At 53.2% G+C, this 22,039-nt stretch overlaps 2 protein-coding genes across 2 annotated transcripts; both read left to right on the top strand.

The window, feature by feature from the left end:
* The first annotated feature begins 481 nt into the window (after positions 1 to 481).
* On the top strand, positions 482 to 5,302 carry VPS25 (vacuolar protein sorting 25 homolog). Its single transcript, XM_005899178.3, has 6 exons — positions 482 to 639; positions 856 to 1,001; positions 1,815 to 1,868; positions 2,220 to 2,308; positions 3,071 to 3,146; positions 4,679 to 5,302. Exons 1-6 carry the CDS (start codon positions 587 to 589, stop codon positions 4,789 to 4,791), a joined length of 531 nt encoding a protein of 176 aa, XP_005899240.3. The 5' UTR covers positions 482 to 586; the 3' UTR covers positions 4,792 to 5,302.
* Positions 5,303 to 6,263: 961 nt separating this feature from the next.
* WNK4 (WNK lysine deficient protein kinase 4) lies at positions 6,264 to 20,926 on the top strand. Its single transcript, XM_070389874.1, is given in 20 exon segments — positions 6,264 to 7,006; positions 8,451 to 8,623; positions 9,408 to 9,628; positions 9,959 to 10,116; positions 10,647 to 10,735; positions 10,831 to 10,962; positions 10,964 to 11,045; positions 12,762 to 13,026; positions 13,249 to 13,370; positions 13,596 to 13,654; positions 13,732 to 13,849; positions 14,120 to 14,236; positions 18,014 to 18,151; positions 18,699 to 18,753; positions 18,850 to 19,436; positions 19,535 to 19,595; positions 19,705 to 20,113; positions 20,202 to 20,401; positions 20,565 to 20,662; positions 20,769 to 20,926. Coding segments are annotated over 20 exon segments (3,705 nt in total). The 5' UTR covers positions 6,264 to 6,388; the 3' UTR covers positions 20,772 to 20,926.
* Positions 20,927 to 22,039: the final 1,113 nt, after the last annotated feature.

Consider the following 22,039-nt stretch of genomic DNA (forward strand, 5'->3'; position numbering starts at 1 on the left):
AGGGGACAGAACTGAGTAGTCTAGGCTAGGCAAGAAGTCCTAAGACCAATGGAGTCCCGGGACTTGAGACTAGAAATAGAGGACATGGGAGAGGTGAGACAGAGGTGGCTGTGTTCAAATATGGCAGCTCTGAATCATGGAAGCAGAGCCATTTCCAGGTATAAAAGCTACAAATGAGCTCCTGGGGAAGATGGAGTCGAAGGACACAGGAATTGAGGGGAACTGTGAAGGGTTTAAGTTAAAAGCGACACAAACGTTAATATTAAAAGAAGCCCCGTATAGTGGAAACAAGCCTAGGCTGGGTCCTGGAGACCTGGGTTCTGCTTGCAGTTCTAACTGTGCCAGTTTGGGGAAGTCACTGTTCTCTCTGAGGTGGAATCAGAAGACTTCTCGGGGCCCCTTCTGCTCTAGCTCGTAAGGATATGGGGATAATGGCAACAAACGGGCTGACGAAGATCCCTCGGGTTGGGCCTCCTCTCTCCCCAGAGGCTCCCGGAACCTTTCTGCAGCGCTTTCTGTCCGGACGTGCCGGAGCGGAGACCGGAAGTCCTTTGCCGGCGGGTCCCGGGTTTCCTGGGGTACTACGATGGCGATGAGTTTCGAGTGGCCGTGGCAGTATCGCTTCCCACCTTTCTTTACGTGAGGCTTAGACCCCGAGAAGCCCCGATGGACCTCCCTCCCCTCCCCCGGACCCCGGGCTCAGCCCTAATGCTTCAAATGGGGAGGGGGAGAATGGACCCGGTCGCCATTACCCTCAGTCCCTCACTTTCTTCCCCGAATGCTCCTCTGGCAAGTGCTGCCGCTCGCCCTCTCTCAAGTCCTCTAATTCTGCGCCCCACCCGCTTCACCCGGCAGGTTGCAGCCGAACGTGGACACTCGGCAGAAGCAGCTGGCCGCCTGGTGCTCGCTGGTCCTGACCTTCTGCCGCCTGCACAAACAGTCCAGCATGACGGTGATGGAAGCCCAGGAGAGCCCGCTCTTCAACAACGTGAAGCTCCAGCGTATCCTCCCTCAGGCACTTCCACAGCCCACACACATGCACTTCCACCTTTCCCACATGCCCAGACTTCACACTCCCTCTCACCCACAGAAGACAGGTTCCCATTCAGACCGGCCTTGGGAAAGAGCCCGTTTGTGTAGCTGACATCCATTCCCTCGCCCCCCACCCCCGACGCCTGCCCCAATGCAGCACCAACTCCCTCTTGTCCTATACAGTGATGAGTACCTAGGTGTCGTTCAGATCTTACACTTTCGGCCCTGAAGCCAAGTACCAGGGTTTTTCAACCTGAGCCCTTTTGACTTGTTGAAACTTAAGTCCCTCTGTATGAGGCTCAAACTCTAGCATTACCTTTAGTAATTTTCTCAGCCTACTCCCCTCACCCAGGAAGTAAGGATGGTTTTCTTTTGCTGCCTGGTTCATCCTTAAAATATCTGGACAATGGTTGGAGGAAGAGAGGACAGGGAGTGAGAAATGATAGTACCTTTCATTCTCTAAAGCTCTTTTTAACAAACAAAAACAAAACACATTTTCTTTTTTGGCTGGCATTTTAGGGCCCCCTGCATTGGAAGTGCGGAATCCTAACTACTAGACCACCAGGGAAGTCCCTAAAGCTTTTCCTTTTAATCAGACTAGTTTCTCTTTACCTTCCTCCTCCCCAGTATGCAGGAAATGCCAGTTTACATCCTGTTGTGGAATTGCACATCTCAGTGTGTAGGAGGGAGAAGAGTGGTAGTTCCGTAGCATGAGCCTGGCTCTGAGAAATTTCATCCCACCAGTTCATTCCATTAATGCCATTCCCTTAACCTTAAACCAGGGAAGCTGCCCGTGGAATCAATCCAGGTTGTGTTAGAGGAACTGAGGAAGAAAGGTGGGTCCAGTTCATCAGATTCCTTATTTTTTTTCCTAGTGGGGTTCTCCTGAGGGCAAATTAGCACAAGTCTTTTCTTTTAAGAACTTTTTTTTCCTCTCCTGGCTTGGAACCCAGAGTGTTCTGTACAGTAGCCTAATTCCCTGGGCTCTTTCCCCACACTGGTTTACAAAATTGAAATTTCTCCATTTGTGCCCCAAGACCTGAAGAAGAGAATGGATGCCTTGCAGATAGTAAAACAATTTTTGAATTGCTCTTTCTGAAAGCTGAGTCTTTTTCACTCTGTTCCACCTTTAGTTTGCCTCTTTGTCTCTTCTTGGAGCACGATGCTTTCATAAGTATCTTTTGCAGGGAATCTCGAGTGGTTGGATAAGAACAAGTCTAGCTTCCTGATCATGTGGCGGAGGCCAGAAGAATGGGGGAAGCTCATCTATCAGTGGGTGAGACTATTCTGACACAGTGACCCATGGCAAAGGAGAATGACTGTATGCTCAGCAGATACCTGGTGTTTTCAGATCCACACTGAGCAAAGTGGGAGAGGGCAGAAAGAGGAAATGTAGGTCTTCCAGGCAAGCCTTTCAGTGACTCAGTTTCCCTGGTTGCAAAGAACTTCCCTGTCTTTGCCAGTAGAAGGCCAGGGGCTGTGTGAGGCCATGTTTGGAGAATGCAGTACTGGGAACCATGAATACTGTTGGCTGGAGCCTCTGGCCACAGAAGATAAATGGGGAAAGGAAGAGAAAAAAAAAAAAACCTGGACCCCCTCCCCCACTACATCCTTATGGGGCTGCCCACAATATAAATGAGACTTTCTGAACCAATGTGGGTGTGGGGACAGCCTCTCTCCCCTGCATTCCAGGTCACCACCAGCCCTGAACATTCCCGAGAGAGAGAGGAGGGGAAGAAGCAGCAACAACCCAAATATAACAAACATACACCACCCATTTCTGAACAGGAAAACAACCAGGATGAGAGGTCATTCCTCAGACACGTGAAGGCCTGTGGTTTAGTGGTTCTGAGCATGTGTATACATGTATAAATATAGCACCTGTAGGGTTTGTGGGTTTTCGGCCACTCCTCTGCTGAGGTGACAGCTCTGGTTTGGGAATAAGTATCATTCCTGGGTCAGAGAGGTGGAGCTGGGAGTTTGCCTTCTCCCAGGAAATTCCTGGGTCTTACTCAGTCCCTGTATTCTGTGTCCATAGGTTTCCAAGAGTGGCCAGAACAACTCCGTGTTCACCCTGTATGAACTGACCAATGGGGAAGACACAGAGGATGAGGGTAATGCTTTTCCCTCTCCCCCCAGTTTTGTCATGTGAATTCTCTGTAATCTTGTTTAGTTGACATTCAAACTTCCCATGTTTTTGTCTAAATTCCAAATACTAAATAATACAAAGGTTGTTAACCCGTGTCCAAGATGTCTATAAACCACCTGAATTCACATGCAGAACACCCACAGTCTTTGTCTGTGGGGGTGTATATGCATTTATCTGGGGATAAAGTCCATATTTTAAGACTTAAAAAAAAAACATTTTTGGCCACGCCACAGGGCATGTAGGGATCTAAGTTCCTCATCAGGTATTGAACCTGTGCCCCCTGCAGTGAAAGCATGGAATCTTAACCAGTGGACTGCCAGTGAGGTCCTCCATGTTATAAGATATTGAAGGGTGTCTATGACCGATGAAAAGTTAAGAATTATTGGTGTAGATGCTGAATGAGGAACCAGGGCAGGAGATTAAGCCTGAAATCTCCATTCCTTGTTGACTCAGGCTTTCTTTCACCCTTTATTCTTATAGAGAGTTCAGGATCTGTGGGTGTCAGCTGAAGGGATTGGGCCAACACCCCCATCCCCAGCCCTTTAGAATACTTTGGTTTCTGGCCAGACTGGGATTTGTATACTGTTTTGATTTTTACATAGTGTAAATACTCTCTTAGCTCTTTTATCTCTGACTCCATATGTTGATCCCCAGGATCATCAAAAGTACCAATCTGAGCTGGGTAAAGGGGGCTCCTCCCCTTTCTGCCAGGCCTAGCTGCCCCAGTAGTTTACAGCGCTTGGCTTTCCCCTCTTTCCTGCAGGCCTCTACTTGCTACTCCCACCATCGTGCCATGACTTAAGTGCTGCAGCATTGCCCAGCCCACCACTCAGGCCAGGCAAAGCTGAAGGCTTCCTTGGAAAGCAAGCTCCCTGACTTAAGAGCTGGGCCCTGCAGGGGGTGTGCTGTGCAAGCCTGTTAGGACTTGCCTCCTGCCTCTCATAGCTCCCTGCAGTATCTTTGCCGTGTCTCCAGATACGCAGCTGGCCCGTGGCTCCCACCTTTGTTCTTTTGTTTTTTTTACTAGGATAGGGCAGATACCTGTGCTGGATCTTTGCAGTCTCCTGGCCAGAAGCATGGCTATACCTCAGTGTGTTAGGACAGGTCCTACCAATGGGTACAGACGCAGTTAGGGACAGCATCCAGTGACAAGAGCCTTGACCTCCCTGGACTTGTCAGGGCCCCTTTTTTGTGGCTCACAAGCAAATAGGGTTACTCTTGAATATCGAGACACTAATGGGGGGATGGGGCAAGAGTGTGTAGGCTTTGAGTCTGACAGAGCAAACAGGAAGGGGGAAATAGCATGAACTCTCGTTTCATGTTGACTCAGGCTTTCTTCCACCCCTTACTCCTGAAGAATACCCAGAAAGGGTGGGTGGTAGCTGTAGCAGTACTGATGGCCTGGAAAGTTCTCTGCTTCCAGCTCAACTGCTCTCCTCAGAGGCCTTGAGCCCCTAGGAGCAGTGTGTCCCTGACTGCCCTTCTTTCCCTGTCCAGAGTTCCACGGGCTGGATGAGGCAACCCTACTGCGGGCTCTGCAAGCCCTCCAGCAGGAGCACAAGGCTGAGATCATCACCGTCAGCGATGGCCGAGGTGTCAAGTTCTTCTAGCAGAGACCTATCTCCCTTTACTTCTTACCTCCCACCCTGCCAGGGCTTTCAAAGGGAGACAGACCAAGTGTCCCCACAGACTGGATCTGTGACTCTGCCTGACTCAAAAGGGCTCTAGTCCACGGGTGGGTTTCCTGCTTATCCCATTTGTCTGTCCCTGGGATCCGGTGAGGCTGAGGTGCCAGGGAGGGCAAATGTGCTTCTCCTTGTCCCACCTCTCCTGAGCCAGGGTCTGAAACCCAACACTTCACTTGTGTCATACACGTAAGTACACACACACACATGGCCTGCACAAGCTTCTCTCTCTTCCCCCAACCCCACTCTCCACCCCCACTCCTTTAGCTGCTACTGCCTCCTCTCAGGCTGGTGCTGGATCCTTCCTAGGGGATGGGCAAAGCCCTGGCTGCAGGCAGCCCTTCAGGCAATGTGAAGATAGAAGGCCCAGGACGGGGCCTGGCCATGAGAGCTGGGGCCCAGCACTGATTTATGATTATTAAAAAGCTTAACCCCACTGCCTGCTGCTGAAGTTACTATTGGAATGAGCAAGGGGAGTACTGTGATCTGGTAACCATGCTGAGTGAATCCCCACCTACCTTAGGGGAGAGGTCATCCCGCACTGGGGGACTCTGAGCCTGCAGTTTTACATCTGCTGGGTGGGCTGTGTGAGGGAGTGCTAACGGAACACAGACTGGGGACCTCGGCTTTCTGTGTCTGCAGTGGAATAACTTAATGGCTCCCCTCCCTCACCACCTCCCCAAGGAAGTCCTGCACGACGCTGAAGCCCCTCCCTCCATCCATCTGGTCTGGCTCTGGTAGTTGAGGCCAAGGGGAGCTGAGGGGGAGTAAACCGGATATGGACTTTGGTTTATTGGAAACTTTGGCAAACAGAGGGGGGAGGAAGGAGAGCCCACAGAGCAAAAACAGCCACTTTGGCCAGGGCCAGGCTGCGGTTAAGGTGGGGAGTGGAGAGGATGGGTGACCCGGTCCTTGGTTTGGGGGAGGGGCTGGCTCTGTGGTGCACACACCCATCCCTGCGCAGCCCCGAGGGACTGCGACTTCGGAGAAAACCAGATCTTTCCACAGACCTCTGTATTGTCGGCCCGAGGCCATTCTGGACGATTAGGAGGGGGTGGCGCTACCTTATCTGGGGCGTGCAGACTGATGGTAGCCTCCTCCTCACCACCCCCCTTTACTAGGGTCGGGGAGCCGCGGTCACGTTTCATCTCCCTGTCCTAGTAAGGTGCTCCCCCAAACAGGTCTGCGCACTCTTAGTGCGCGAGGACACAGTCTCTCACCGGGCTCCGGCTACGGAAAGAGACTGAGGGCGGGTGCTCCGGGAGGCCAGGAGGAGGAGGGCCAGCGGCCGGGGGCGGGGCAGTGGCCGAGGTGAGGGGCTGCGCCAGGGGTTCCACTGCACTGGCAGCTCCGAGGGGGCGGCTCTGGGGGGTAAGGGCGGGGCGTAGGCGGGGTGGGGGCGGAGCTGCGGGGCAGGAGAGCCGGGCCTGGGGCCCCAGTAGCTCAGCCGGAGCACTGCGCACCCAGCCAGTCGTCCTGTCAGGCCTCCCGGCTTACCGCCTGCAGTGCCCGGTCCTTCCTCATGCTGGCACCCCCGGCCCCAGAGACCGAAGTCCCCATGTCCCAGGCGGAGGCTGACCTGCCCCTGCGGCCCCCGCCGCCCCTTGTCGCGGCGGGGCCGCCCCGCCTCGGGCCCCCTTCCCGCCGGGTGCGCCGCTTCTCCGGGAAGGCTGAGCCCCGGCCGCGCTCTTCCCGTCTCAGCCGCCGCAGCTCAGTCGACTTGGGGCTACTGAGCTCTTGGTCCCAGCCAGCCTCACCCGTTCCGGAGCCCCCTGATCCGCCGGACTCCGCTGGTTCCGGCCCCGCGATGAGCCCACCGCCCAGCTCTGAAGAGCCCCTTGAGGGCACGTGGACCACGGGCGCCCCTGTGAAGCCTGCAGACTCCGAGCGTTTGGAGCCCGCCGGCTCCACAGGAGGGTCGGGGTCCGGGGAACAGCCGAGGATCACCGAGGCGGCGGCGGCGCGGGAGCGGCGGCGGGAGCAAGAGGAAAAAGAGGACACGGAGACCCAGGCTGTGGCAACGTCCCCGGACGGCCGATACCTCAAGTTTGACATCGAGATTGGACGTGGCTCGTTCAAGACGGTGTATCGAGGGCTGGACACCGACACCACGGTGGAGGTGGCCTGGTGTGAGCTGCAGGTGCGGCTGGGCGCTCCCTCGGTGATGCCACGGGATGGGACCTTTGGAGGTCTTGGGATGGGAGACCCAGGGAACAGCAGCAAGGGGGATGTATTTTTCCAGTCAAATGTCCGGACACTTGTCCCACTTGCTCTGATGATCCATGGACCTGGCTGATTCCAGGCTGCAGAAGGATAAGCTGAGGCAGGTGGTGTTTGGTAGCTCCCCTGTGGATTTAAGACATTCTTACTTTTCCGGCTCCATCTCAACCCTGAGAGCTGGAAAGAAAATAAGATGGGAAATTGGGTAGGGAGCCAGCTCAGACCTGAGGGGTGGCTCACCAATTTCCTGCAGTGGTTACCCACTGTCTCCTCCTCTCCCTTCCCCTTAAGTCCTGAGACCCTCAGTGTGACCCTGATCCTCCTTTTTCCTTGCCTTGGATCTTTGCAGATTAGAAGGCTGGAATGATGGAGGCCAGGAGCTGGGACAGGGTCCTCTCCACTTCCAGAAGATACAGGGCTATTGTAGCAGGACAGGGCCTTCCCACATCCCTTCTGGAACAAACTTCTGGACTTCGCCATGGCTGGGGGAGGGGGAGACAGGAGCTCCAGCCCTGGCCTGAGTCCAGTCCTGCTCCTCATCCCACTGCCTACCTGAGCTATCCTCTCCCCAGACCAAAAGCACTGAGCCCCATGGGCTTTAGGGGTATGCTGGCTTGAAGGACCTTCCTCCCATAGAGGGGAAACCCAGTTAAGTCTGAGCTAGTAGCTTTGGATTCAGACTGAGGGGACAGAGCCTGGAGGAAGGGTCCTCCCCTCCAGCCCTGGCACTGAGCTTGCCCCTTGTGCCTGCCAGTGCCACACCCCAGGCTTTAGGCCAGGCCAGGAGAAGCGTCCAAACTAGGGGTTAGAGGGGGTGGAGGAAGGAGATGGGGGAAAGCGAGACAGCTATGGAGCAGGGGGCGGTCTCCTGGCACCTGGTCCTGGATCCCTTCTCTCTTTGTCTGTACCTCCCTCTGCAGTCCTTCTCCCTGGATCTAGCAGTTACCAGTTTCTGAGGCCAATCCCCTTGCCGGCCCCAATTCTCTGCCCGCCTGCCTGCTTGCTGCCTGCCCGCTGCCAGCCCCCGGGCGTCCCTTCCCGCCCCACGGCCGGCCTGGGCGGCTACAAAGGCGCTATTGAGTTCAGAGCTCCTGGACCGGGCTGCATAAAAGCTCTTGTGTCCAGGAGGGGGTCCAGGGGGCGGCCCCAGGCCCATAGTGGGCGTGTCCTTGGAGCGGCCCAGGGGGCGCAAACCGGGAACTCCGGGTCTACAATCCTGTTGGCGAATGATCCCACCCACACAGTCCCATCTGTTGGCTCCTACCCTCACCGCTCCTCCAAGCCCCGCCGCATGTGTCCCCATCCCCCTCTTCGTGGGGGTCCTGGGCCTGAGGTGACCGTGATCCCCGTCCCCTACCCCACAGACTCGGAAACTGTCTCGAGCCGAGCGGCAGCGATTCTCAGAGGAGGTGGAGATGCTCAAGGGGCTGCAGCACCCCAACATCGTCCGCTTCTACGACTCCTGGAAGTCGGTGCTGAGGGGCCAGGTTTGCATCGTGCTGGTCACCGAACTCATGACCTCGGGCACGCTCAAGACGTGAGCTCCGCGCCTGCTGGTGGTAGTTGGGAGGACTGGTGGTGGGAGGTCGCCACTGCTTCTGGCCTCCTCAGACTGTACACGCAGGTCCCAAACCGGGCTCACTCTCTTATCCTCGCCTCTTGAGTGTCTGGAGGCCTGCAGTGCCCCCTAAAGAGTCCTCCACCATGCTACCCCTCTCCTCTCCAAGCTATCCTATCTTCCTGGAATCTGGTCTTATCACTTCTCTCCTTAAAACCCCTTTGAACTATCCCACCGCCCTCCGGATAAAGTCCATTCTTTCTAGCGACTGCTCACAAAGTCCTTATAGGATCCAGCCTACATTCCGGACAAAGCAAATTCCCAGCACCTCCTCCCACCCTGTGCCGTCACTTGTTGTCTCCGTGCCTTTAAGCACGCCTTCCTTCTGCCTGCAAGGTCTTCATCTCTTCCCATTTTCACCCTTGAACTCCTACTCATCCTTCAAGACACCACAGAAAAGTTATTTCCTCTAGGAAGCCCTCCCCCACGTCCGGGGAAGCTAGTCATCCCTTCCGCGCTTCCACAGCACCTTGGCGGCGGCCATATCTTGAATTTACCCGTTTTGTAACCTTCTGTCTACCTGCCACACCCCCTGACTGCCTTTCTGTCTGAGACTGGGCGCGGATCTGTGCTAGGAGAAGCTAGCGGCAGATGCGTGGGCGGGAGTGGGTGGGGCTACGGGGGAGGAGAACCTCCCAGTGGTGGGCTCCCTCCCCATCCTCTGTGTTCCTTGTTCTGACCGTAGCTGTGCGTCCTCCCCTAGATACCTGAGGCGGTTCCGTGAGATGAAACCACGAGTCCTTCAGCGCTGGAGCCGCCAAATCCTGCGGGGGCTCCATTTCCTACACTCCCGAGTACCCCCTATCCTGCACCGAGACCTCAAGTGTGACAACGTCTTTATCACCGGCCCTTCGGGCTCCGTTAAGATCGGGGACCTGGGCCTGGCCACGCTCAAGCGCGCCTCCTTCGCCAAGAGCGTCATCGGTGCGTCGCTCCAGGAGGATCCTTGCCACTCCTACCCTCCCTCCCCTTCCCCTGTCAGGAGAGAGCCTGGGGACCCCCTGCCCCTAGTAGATTTAGAAGGGTAATTAGAGTTAGAACCCCTCCACGGAGTTAGAAAACCACGGGGAAGATGAGACTTGTAGCGTGTCCTCTTCCCCACAACCCCCTCCCCCACACACACACACACACGACGAGAAGGGGTGAGTCTCTTGCACTCCGGAATTCGCGGGGTTGCCCCCACCCCCACTTGTACTTTCAAGGAGAGGGACGAAGCCAGAAAGGAGGCACTAACGTCTGCTGTGGATCCTGCAGGGACCCCGGAGTTCATGGCCCCAGAGATGTACGAGGAAAAGTACGATGAGGCCGTGGACGTGTACGCGTTTGGCATGTGCATGCTGGAGATGGCGACCTCGGAGTACCCCTACTCAGAGTGCCAGAATGCCGCTCAAATCTACCGCAAGGTCACCTCGGTGAGAGGGAGGAGAGGGAATCACAAGTCCCCCTTCCATTTGGCTGCCCCGGCCACCCCGCGGTCAATGCCCTTTCCCTTAATGAAAACGGGGTAGACACAAAGACGCCCCGGTGAACACTGAAGGTTACTGGATGCACTCACGGCCTCTCCAATACAGGCTTTTTAGAATAACGATGTGTGTAGCGCTCCCTAGAGATTACAGATGATTCAAATCCAATCTCTCATCCGATCGTATCCGCTGCCCCGCGGGGTGAGCAGGGCAAATGTTCTGCCCTGCATTTTACAAATGAGGACACCGGCTCAGCGAGAGCCTGGTTCAAGGTCGCACTGTCGATACGTGTGTGTGGGGGTGGGGGTGGGGGGTCGGGGCGGGGGGAATGGGATTTGAAATCACAACTTCTAAACGCGTAGCCGGTGCTTTGGCAACTGCAAGCGCTGCCGCCTCGGGCTGGGGCGGGGTGGGAGGGGGAAGTCAGCAGAGAGCTGGGGCACAGAGAGCGGGAGGCCTCATGCAACCACATTCCCCAGGGCACGAAACCCAACAGCTTCTACAAGGTGAAGATGCCCGAGGTAAAGGAGATCATTGAAGGCTGCATCCGCACGGATAAGAATGAGAGGTGGGTGGAGGGGGCAGGGCGGAGGGGGGTGGGGTGATGGGGAGGGCGGGCGGCGGGCGGCGGTGGGGCTCTGCTCAAGCTGGCACCGCCCTCAGGTTCACCATCCACGACCTGCTGGCTCACGCCTTCTTCCGCGAGGAGCGCGGCGTGCACGTGGAGTTGGCGGAGGAGGACGACGGAGAGAAGCCGGACCTCAAGCTCTGGCTGCGCATGGAGGACGCGCGGCGAGGGGCGCCCACGGGACAACCAGGCCATCGAGTTCTTGTTCCAGTTGGGCCGGGACGCGGCAGAGGAGGTGGCTCAGGAGATGGTGAGCGGAGGACAGCATACCTGCTGCGTAACGTATGAGGGGCGTGTGGACCTCAACCGGAGGGGCCAGTGCCTTGCGGGTGCGATGTCTGGGCGGTGGGTTGTCTGGGCGGTGGGTTGTCTGGGTGGTGGGTTGTCTGGGTGGTGGGCTCAACGAAGCCCTCTCCGAGTCTCCTACGAGTGTCTCCCTGCTGCCCTCGCCTTAACGCACCTGCGGGCACACTTAGTGTTCTCCGCAAGTCGAAGATTTCCTTTTCCAGCCCTGGGTCCCTCAACCTCCCTGTTTTAACTTCCTGCTGATCCGGTTTTCCCTAATTGTCCTTCTCTCCGTGTTATCTATTTTTCCCTTTCTTGTTTCCCCCACCCCATCTTTTTCTTGATCTTGCTTCATGCTTGGAACCGTGCATTTGAGAAAGCCTGTCGGCTCTAGAGTTAAAGTTAAATGCGTCTTTCCATTTCAGCAGGCCCTCCATTACTGGACGGGTCCCCATCAGTCTTGTTTTATACCAGGATACATTCCCATCTTTCTCCTCCACAAGACTACAAGGTCTTGAGGGCAGAGACTATGTGTATTGACCCTTTTGCCCCTGACAGTGCTTAGCACGTGATGGGAACTCAGTTAACCACCCACATCTTAGAGCCCTCTCACGTGCATCTGATGGTTGTTACCAACCCTGCATAGAGTGATTTTATCTGATTTACTGCTGAGGAAATGAAAGCTCAAAGAAGCTGAATATCTTGTACCAGGTCGCAAGCAAGTGGCACAACTGACTCAGGTTGTTCAGATTTTGAGTCAGCTCATCCTGCCCCACCTCCTTTACCTGTCCAGCGAAGCTTGTTATTGAAATGAATAAGGATAATGAATAGAAGCTGGTGGACCAGGAGAGGCATATATGAGAGGCAGAAAATGTGGGGATGGTTTAGGAAGGTCTGAGGTGGGAAGGGAAAGAGTATGATATTCTTGATGGAAAAATGCAGTTGAAAGGGTGGGAATCATCTGTTGGTGGATCTGGGTCAAGAACCTAAGAATGTGTTTGAAATAAGACATAGGAGTCAGTCTCTGTAACCGAGCTCAAATCTGACCTGAGATTGGGACCTGATCCATTACATACAGAGGTTCTTGACTTTGACACTAGTGACATCATTGTTTGGGAGACTGTGCTATACTGTTGTAGGTTGTTGAGAAGAATCCCTGGCATCAACTTAGTAGATCCCGGTGGGATCACCCCCCAAGTTGTGACAACTAAAAATATCTACAGATATTTTTCTCCACCATCCCCCCAGAACAATTGACTTAGAGTATAACCTTGAACTGGTCACTTACTTTACTTATTTCTAAAATAGAGTTGATAAGACCTATCTCAGAAGGTTGCTGGAAGGATTTAATGATGATATGGTAAAGAGTTGCCAGTTGGATTTCTCTGGTGATCCAGTGGCTAGGACTCCATGCTACTAATGCAGGGAGTCCAGGTTTGATCCCTGGTCAGGGAACTAGATTCCACATGCAACTGAAGATCTTACTTGCCACAACAAAGATCCAGCGCAGTCAAGTAAATAAACGACTTTTTAAAAAATGCCAGTTGTGGACACAGTGGGTAATCAATATATGTTCCTTTTCTTGTATATCCTAGAGGCCTCAAGAAGGTGTCCTGATGGGGCTTTGTTGGGAGACGGTGAATCTCACCTCAAACTGTGTTCCTCACCCTTCCAACTCCAGGTGGCCCTGGGCTTAGTGTGTGAAGCTGATTACCAGCCAGTGGCTCGTGCAGTGCGTGAACGGGTTGCTGCCATCCAGCGAAAGCGTGAGAAGCTGCGTAAAGCTAGGGAGTTGGAGGCCCTCCCCCCAGCGCCGAGACCCCCACCAGCAGCTGTCCCCATGACTCCTGGTCCCTCCAGTGCCTTCCCTCCTGAGCCCGAGGAGCCAGAGGCAGACCAGCACCAGCCCTTCCTCTTCCGCCATGCCAGCTATTCATCTACCACCTGTAAGTCACCTTTAACATCCCAGAACCCTTGACCTCTGCCCCCCTACCCAGACGTTTAACCCAACAGCACTGTCACTTACCCAGCCTTCCACATCTAGCCAGGGCTCCTTCTGGGAAAGAACTCTCCCACAGCCCCAGGCCCCCTCCTTGCTCAGGCAGTCCCCTGCTCAGCCATCACCCCCCTTTATTTCCCCTTTTTTGATCCCCTCCCTCCCCCACCAGCGGATTGCGAGACTGATGGCTACCTCAGCTCTTCCGGCTTCCTGGATGCCTCAGACCCTGCCCTTCAGCCCCCTAGTGGGGTGCCATCCAGCCCCGCTGAGTCCCATCTCCGCCTGCCCGCGGTGAGAGGGGGTCACATGGGGGGGCTCCCAGCTATTCCAAGCCTATGACCTAGCTCTCACCCTGTAAAACCCAACACTATGACCTGGCCCCATGTCCTTGGAAATCCACCACTCTTGTCCTCATCTTTATTCCCTCTGCCTAGTACCCCAGCACCCTTGATATCGTCTTCTTGGAACCCAACAAGTTATCCTCCCCTGACCTCATGAACCTATATCCTGTTTCAGGCTTTTGCTCTATCCATTCCACGTTCTGGCCCCGGCAATGACTTTTCCCCTGGAGAGAGGTAAGTTCTGGTCTGAGTGGGGGCTTCAAGGTGAGCTATATGGAGCTCTGGGGTTCAGTGTCTTTTCCCTTTTCCAGTTATGCCTCAGATGCAGCATCAGGCCTTAGTGATGTGGGAGAAGGGATGGAACGGATGAGGAGACCCCCAGGGAAAAACCTCCGGCGTAGACCTCGATCCCGGCTTTGGGTCACAAGTGTAAGGAAGGGGCACAGGAGTTCGGGAATAACCTGCAGGGCCTGGATGGAACTGTCAGTGATGGGAGTGCGGTCAGCCAGAAAAGGCGAGAAGCACTGTGTTACTGGTAGCCAAGAGGCCACCAGTCATGTTTTAAATACGAGACTTTGGGGGCAGAATCTGCTTCTCTCCGGTTCCAATCTGGCCACTGTGACTTGGGTGGAGAAGGGTGGGGACACTTGATGAAGACAGAGCTTGACCTCCTCCCTTCTGCTGACTTTGACTCTGAAGGTCTCAGACCAGAATGACAGAGTGGTTGAATGCCAGCTGCAGACGCACAACAGCAAGATGGTGACCTTCCGATTTGATCTGGATGGGGACAGCCCAGAAGAGATCGCAGCTGCCATGGTGAGGGAGAGATGAGAGCACATTCTAATGATCTGAGACAAGAGTCTCCCTCCTGATGTCCCCGGGTGCTGAACTGCCCCACCCCCCGACCCCCCACAATCCAAGGACAAGGGTTTCAAAGCTGGCGGGCCCTCAGTGCCGTGACACTGAAGACTTATCTGCCTTTGTTTGGGAGGAGATTTCTGTTTATCCAGGGAGGTTTGGATCCTCAGCTGGAGCAACTTGAGACTAACACAAGATATCCACAAGTGCTGCAGTGAAGTGTATGCACACTAGACACGTGATGCTGTGGCTATAAGGAAAGGATGGGCTGTAAGGGAAGGGTCAGCAGCACAAGAGGAAGGACTCACGCAAGGTCTTGACAGATGAGTCGGAATGGCAGTGAAGAGTAGAAAGGCGTGTCTAGTGGTGGTATGGCAAAGGAGAGGCATGGGAACAGGGAGTGACTTGAAGTATAGGGCTGGGAGGGCTTCTTGAGGAGACCTTTGTCACTGGAATTAAGGGTTCCTCTTGGAAGCAATAAGATCCTGCTGTAAAGCAGAGAACTATATTCAGTATCCTAGGTAGTAAATCATAATGGAAAAGAATATTAAGAAAGAATGTGTATATATACATATATGTATATAATCACTTTGCTGTACAGCAGAACTTAACACAGCATTGTAAGTCAACTATACTTCAATTTAAAAAAAGTTTTGTAGAAGTGAGGTTGGGCATGTAATGTGGGCTTAAGCATGTAATGTGAGCGTGTAATGTGTAATGGAGTCTTAAGAGTTAAGTGTGTAACACCGTGAGAATAGGTTTTAAGACTGCTCTGTTGTGGGATGTGGGAGAGGGCTGTGGGTAGGGTATCCAGTTGGGAGATGGACGCAAGAAGCTAGATATGGTCCAAGGAGAGAATGGATTATGGAGGGGGAGGAAGAAGAGGGGTGAATCTGGGGGTTATTTTGGGAAAAATAACCTACTGTGTCATCCAGTAATTGATTGACATAGTACAGTGTACATAGAACATGGTCAGTAAATACTTGATGAGTTGACATGAGAGGGAGTTAGGGCAAGGGCTATCAAGGGTGACCTGTAGCTTGGAGGAACTCATAGGAATAGGCCATCAAAGGAGATAAGTTTTAAAATGAGAGTATGGCTTTGTTTTTTGGAGGGGGTATCATGATGAGCTTGAATGACAGAGGGGCAGGCAAGATAAGATCCTCCATAAGTAAGCAGAATATGGGTCAGGCAGGACTGGCAGGAGTGGATCTGGGAGTCTCAGCACAGAGCTGAGCATGAGAGAAGATGGGCCTGCAAAGCCAGAGGTAGAGGAGTATCTTAGTAGATACCCCCAGTTCCGGAACGGGGAGCAGGGATAGGTTATCAAAGGACAGAATTGGAACCTGAGACAGAAGGAACTCTGGAATATTTTAGTAAAAACTGAGGAAGGAGATTGCTTCGAGGAGGCATAGGGTGAGGCCTGAGGCAAGACCACACTGGCTTTTGTCAGGAGGAGGTCTTTGTGGGAGACCAGTTTCAGTGGAATGGGGGCAGTGGCTGCCAGCCTCTGGGATGCGGGAGGGAAGGGAATGGAGGAAACGTCAGACTTCAGGAACTCCCTCTAAATCTTCCTCTCCATCATGTCATTCAGCTTGTGTCAGGGACAAAGACAAAACAGCACCTGGCATGCAGGCTTATCCACTTCTGTCAAGCCACTCAGACCTTCAAGAATCTTTCATCCAGCCACACTGGTTTCTGAATGGTCCTCTGAAGAGGCCTACTTGCCTTTTCAGCTTCTGCTTCCATCTTTTCAGCAGTCTTTCTCCCTGGGAGCTTTCTCTATGGGCTTTCAAGCCCAATTCAGATCCCACACAACCAGAGGGACCCTGTCCCTGAACCCAGGGTCCATTGCCTTCTTTTCTTTCCTTACTAGCCCACCCTCTCTTTCTCTGCAGCAGAATTCTCTCAAGACTTTAAATTTGCTTTTTTGCCCCCAAATCGGTAGTGGCTACCTGTGGTTACAGAGTAAGGTTCAAATTCTGGAGTATGACCTTTAAAATTCACAACACTCTCAGCTGTACTTCAGTCTTTGCTATTTTGTGAATGTGCCCTTTGCTGCCTCAGAACAGTGCAGAACAGAGGAAAGGATGGAGGTTCACATAAGACCTGAGTTCCAACTTCAGCTCTGTTAGCTACTAATTTGGCAAACTTGGGCAAGTTTCTTAATCTCTCTGAACTTCATCAGTAAAATGGAGGGGATATTACTTATTTTGCAAAGATGTTCTGATGGGCTTCCCTGGTGGCTCAGATAGTAAAGAATCTGCCTACAGTGCGGGAGACCCGCCTTTGATCCCTGGGTCAGAAAGATCCCCTGGAGAAGCAAATGGCAACACACTCCAGTATTCTTACCTGGAGAATTCCATGGACAGAGGAGCCTGGAGGGCTACAGTCCATTGGATAGCAAAGAGTTGGGATGCAACTGAGTGACTAACACTTCTCACTTTTCTTATGTAATATATGAGAAATGATATAGCATGTATGAGAAGTGAAATGATAAAAGTATGGGAAATGTCCACACGTGGTAGGTACTCAATAAAGGGTTGCTTTTCTTAGTCATCCTTCAAGACTCAGCTCTGGAGCCATCTCAGCTGCCCGCTGTCCCCTGAAGTGTTATGAACTGCTTTCTTCTTGGAATGGTGTTTTATTTTATTTATTTCTACTTATTTATTTATTGTTGGCCAAGCCATGTGGCAGGTGGGATCTTCCCCTACCAGGGATTGAACCCAGGCCCCCTGCTTTGGGAGCACAGAGTCTTAACCACTGGACTACCAGGGAAGTCCTGGAATGGCATTTTTAAAAATCATGGTAAAAAACATATAACATAAAGTGTGTCATTTTAACCATCCTGAAGTGCACAGGTCAGTAGTGTAAAGTATATTCATATTGTTGGGCAATAGGTCTCTGGAACTGTTTTATCTTGCCAATCTGAATCTCTACCCATTAAACAGCGGCTCTCCCTTCCCCCTCCGGGAATAGCACTTTTATCTGTACCTCAATCATAAATGCCTTACCTGCCTTGGGCTGACTTGAAGTCTATTGAATTATGTATGTGTGTGTCTCTTCCACTAAGATTTTGGGCTTCTCTGAGACCAGGACAGTGTTTTCTGCTTCCTTGTTCCCTCAAAGAATCTAGCCTATGCCTGGTGCATAAAACACTCAATAAGTGTTTGTAGACCTGAATGCTGGCACATAAAACACTCACTAAGTGTTTGTGGACCTGAATGTTACATTTATCACATATTGCCTTATTTTTACTTAACTCTGTGGAGCTGTGTTTATGTGAATCTGTGTGGCACATTTTACAAGCTGTATGAGCAGAGTTGTGTCCAAAAACAGGTGAGGCATCAGTGGAAATATAACTCAGGTTTTGGCTTTAGAAAGATCTGGGTGCAAATCTCGTGATCTTGGGAAGACTGAACTGCACCTTGTTGAGCATTGGTTAGCATAACTCTAAAGAGACCACATGGAGACCACAGCAAGCTGTTGTTGGTGTCAAATGTGATAAGATATGTAAAGATCTGGTATAAACATGCATGCTATGAAGTTTAGCTCCTTTCCTCTAAGCTGTATTTCTCCTTACAACCACACAGTGCATGGCACACAGCTGATGCTTACTAAATACTTGTTTTAGATTGATGAGCAGAAGCAGTGGGGTGAAGGGTTGGTTTTTTAAAGAAAGGGACAAGTGGAATTAACCGAGCTCCCCTTCCCCTTCCTACTGATTCTCACCAGGTGTACAATGAGTTCATTCTACCCTCGGAGCGAGCTGGATTCCTGAACCGGATTCGGGAGATTATCCAGCGAGTGGAGACCCTGTTGAAGAGAGATACTGGCCCTGTGGAGGCTGCTGAAGACCCTCTGAGTCCCCAGGTCAGACCCCTGTGGGCACCTCCAGGGGGATGGGACTCTGCTACAGGCTTCATTACTTTTTGCCTCCACCAGTCCCCTTGGATCTAACTTGTTGTCATCTCTAGGATCCCAAAACAATGGCTCTGCCCCCATTTAAGAGTCTGATGAAAGCCATGGACTCTTGTTCCAGAAAAATGTGTTCAGTGCATACTTTTAACTCAGTATTTTGACATAATTTCAGACCTGCAGAGAAGTTGCAATAGTTGTACAAAGAACCCCTAGGTGCTCTGTCTAGATTGGCTAGTAGTGTCTTGTCACATGAGCTTTAGCCTTCTCGCTTCCTCTCTCCCATCCACGTGTGTGTCCATGCATTCTTGTTTTGGAACCATTTAAGTAAGTTGCAGGTGTCATGCCCCTTTACCACTAAATATTTCTTGAAAACACTTTTGAATCCCTTGAAACTCATCTGTGGACTCACAGAAGCTCATGAGTCCTGGCTTAAGAAGCCCAGCCTCAAATTTTCCATCTAAGACTCAGCTCTTCCCACTGTGACATTTCTCTCTCTCAGGAGGAGTCAGCACCACTGCCTGCTCTCCCGGGGTCCCCCCCAGACCCATCCAGGGGTATGTACTGCATTCTGTCCCTATTCATCCCACCCCTGGGGTTGCTCCATGGGAATGGAGGACTGGAATCTCAACCTCCCCTCCCTCCCTTCCCAGCAGAGCTCCAGAGCAGCACCTCCCTGGAGCAGAGATGCTGGGCAGCTTTTTCCACCTCCGCATCTTCTCCTGGAACCCCCTTGTCTCCTGGAAGCTCCTTTTCTCCTGGAACTCCTGTTTTCCCAAGTCCCATCCTTCCCATCACTTCTCCCCCATGTCATCTCAACCCCTCCTCATTCTCCCCAATTTCTCCTCAGGCCTCCTCAAATCTCTCTCCACACCCCCAAAGCTATCCACTTCCACTCTCCCCCAGTGCACCCCAGTTTCCAGTCCCATCTGCTCAGTTTTCACAGAGTTCTCTCCCCCCCGATTGTTTCCAGGGCACTCTCGCTGCTCCCTCCTTTCCCCTCTGCCCCTCTGCTTGTCCCCTCCCCTCCACCACCGCAGCCCCTCTCCTCTCTCTGGCTAGTGCCTTCTCTCTGGCTGTGATGACCGTGGCTCAGTCCCTGCTGTCCCCGTCCCCTGGGCTCCTGTCCCAGTCTCCTCCAGCTCCTCCTGGTCCTCTCCCTAGCCTGCCCCCTCCCACTCCCTGTACTCCTTGTGGCCAGGAGTGGCGTTCATCTCTGACAGCTGAGGTGGAGAGTGAGGTGAGTAGGAAACCAAGAGGGATGATTGGGCGGCGGGAGGAGGGGCGGGTGGGCTTCATTCTGGATCATTTCTCTACTCACAGACCCACACTTTATAGGCCTCTCCAAATCTTGGTCAGCCACTCCTGGGTGAAGCCAGATTGGTGCCCATCTCGAAAGGTGAGACCTTTGACCACTGACTCTCCCCTGCCCATCATTCTCAGTGACTTTATTTCCTACCACCGATTTCTCTTCCTTCTTTCATGATGCCTTCTTTGTCTTGCTGCAGAGGGAAAGCCTCAGCTTGTTGGGCGCTTCCAAGTGACTTCATCCAAGGAGCCAGCTGAGTCTCTTCCCCTGCAGCTGGCATCCCCAACTCCCTCTGGCTCCCTGAAGCCTCCAACCCCTCAGCTGACCTCGGAGAGCTCGGACACAGAGGACAGTGCTGGAGCCAGGCCAGAGGCCAGGGAGGCTCTGGCTGAAAGTGACCGTGCAGCCGAGGGCCTAGGGGCTGGAGCTGAAGAGGAAGGGGACGATGGGCAGGAACCCCAAGTAGGGGGCAGCCCTCCACCCCTGAGCCATCCTAGCCCAGTGTGGATGAGCTACTCCTATAGCAGCCTGTGTCTGAGCAGTGAGGAGTCCGAGAGCAGTGGAGAGGACGAGGAATTCTGGGCTGAGCTGCAGAATCTTCGGCAGAAGTGAGTCTGGGGAGAATGGTGGTCAGGAGGTGGATTTGCCAGAGCTAAGTGTTGGGCCAGCCCTCTCACGGCCCTGGTGTGTCCTCAGGCACTTGTCAGAGGTGGAGGCACTACAGACACTACAGAAACAGGAAATCGAGGACTTGTATAGCAGGCTTGGAAAGCAGCCCCCACCAGGGATCGTGGCCCCTGCTGCTATGCTGTCCAGCCGCCAGCGCCGCCTCTCCAAGGGCAGCTTCCCCACCTCACGGCGCAACAGCCTGCAGCGTTCTGAGCCCCTGGGCCCGGGTGAGACAGAAGTCACCAGCTCCCATTGTTCCAGAGTCCCCTCCCTAGTGATCTGTCTTTCAGGCCCTGGGAATCTGCCCCTTGCTGTGGGGGGACTAGCCCCCCACTTTTCCCTGTGGCCCCTTCCCTCATTCAGTGCTCTCCCTCCCCATCCTGCACCCAGGCATCATGCGAAGGAACTCCCTGAGTGGCAGCAGCACCGGCTCCCAGGAGCAGCGGGCAAGCAAGGGGGTGACATTCGCCGGGGATGTTGGCAGGATGGTGAGGGCGGGCTCAAGGGAGGGAGAGCCCAGGGAATGGTAACTGGCTTTAGCTTCAGCCTCCTCCAGCTCTGGAGGTTCCTTAGTACTTCTTCTTTTTCCTCCAGTGAATTATGAACAGAAGCCATGTGTCTCACCCACACCTGGGCCCACCATGGAGCTTATGCCCTTAGAATCTGCTGACCAACACAACTCTGCGAGGAAGACCTCAGCACTGAGGGAGTAGGAGGCTGGACGGGCATGGACAGTGCTGCTCCCCTAGAAGGAAGAGCCAAACATGTGGGAACTGTTTGCTGTGTGTAGAAGGTGTATGTTCTGTAAATCCTCATCCTTGCCACCTCCCCAGCCGAGAGAGAACCACTAAACAGTCCCACCTGAGTCCAGATGATTCTAGAAGGCACACTCCCAGTTGGAAAGGAGGAGGGAAAATTAGTAGCAGCCAATAAAAATTCTGGAACCTAGAACCTGGTGAATCTGTATGGATCTTAAAAACTGGGCAAAGCTCTGTGGGGGAACTTCCCTGGTGGTCTGGTGGTTAAGGATCCACCTCTCAGTGCAGGGGACATGGGTTCCATTCCTAGTCAGAGAAGATTCCACATGCCACAGGGCAACTAAGCCCATGTACCACAACCACTGAGCCTGCACACCCTAGAGCTTGTGCTGTGCAGAGAGAAGCCACTGCAATAAGAAGCCCACAGGGAAGAGTAGCACCTGGTTGCTGCAACTAGAGAAAACCCAACTAGAGTAGCAATGAAGAGCCAGCACAGTCAAAAAAGCTTTGTAGTAGGGTTAGGCAGGGGAGGATTTAGAAGGAATTCCCCTCTCACAATGGGAGGCAGGGGTGGAACCCAGCTTTTGGGCTTCCTGCCAGCAGTTCATGAAGAAACTTCAAGGTCAATAATCCACCTGACCAAGCTAAGATTCCACCCAGACTCCGCCTTAGGCCTACAGAAGCAGGCCCCAGTGGAAGTTAATAAAAGCTGCTTGTCCATCCTTCCTTTACCTCTGGAGAACGGAAAAGGCAGTCAAGTTGAGCATAGTGTGGGGTTGAGGACAGAAGGGTGACCTTCCTCCCCGCCTGCTCCCTGCCCCCAAGAGCTGGTTCAGTCTCAAAACAGCCCAGTGACCCACCACAATCTCTCCCTTAAATCAGGTGGAAAGATCTCATGGAAAAAGTAATTCTAGTTAAACATTTCTGGCTCCCTGGGGCAGTTATCAGTGCTGCAGCTGCTGCCTGTGAAGTGCTTCAGCATGAAGTGTCAGCCCCAACACACTCATTGGACTTGGAGAGAAATGACTTCGTTTATTATTTTCAACCTGACCCCATCTTTCCCACTTTAGGCTCCAACACTGCACAGAGCTGCCACACCCACCCCCA

The sequence above is a fragment of the Bos mutus genome, chromosome 19, assembly GCF_027580195.1.
Source record: "Bos mutus isolate GX-2022 chromosome 19, NWIPB_WYAK_1.1, whole genome shotgun sequence".
NCBI classification, from domain to species: Eukaryota; Metazoa; Chordata; class Mammalia; order Artiodactyla; family Bovidae; genus Bos; species Bos mutus.

Bases quoted from the DNA above. Each gene is read 5' to 3' on its own strand.
- VPS25 (XM_005899178.3), top strand. From the start codon at position 587: ATGGCGATGAGTTTCGAGTGGCCGTGGCAGTATCGCTTCCCACCTTTC. The intron at 640-855 runs GTGAGGCTTAGA...TTCACCCGGCAG, and splicing joins CGCTTCCCACCTTTCTTTAC to GTTGCAGCCGAACGTGGACA. The intron at 2,309-3,070 runs GTGAGACTATTC...CTGTGTCCATAG, and splicing joins GGAAGCTCATCTATCAGTGG to GTTTCCAAGAGTGGCCAGAA.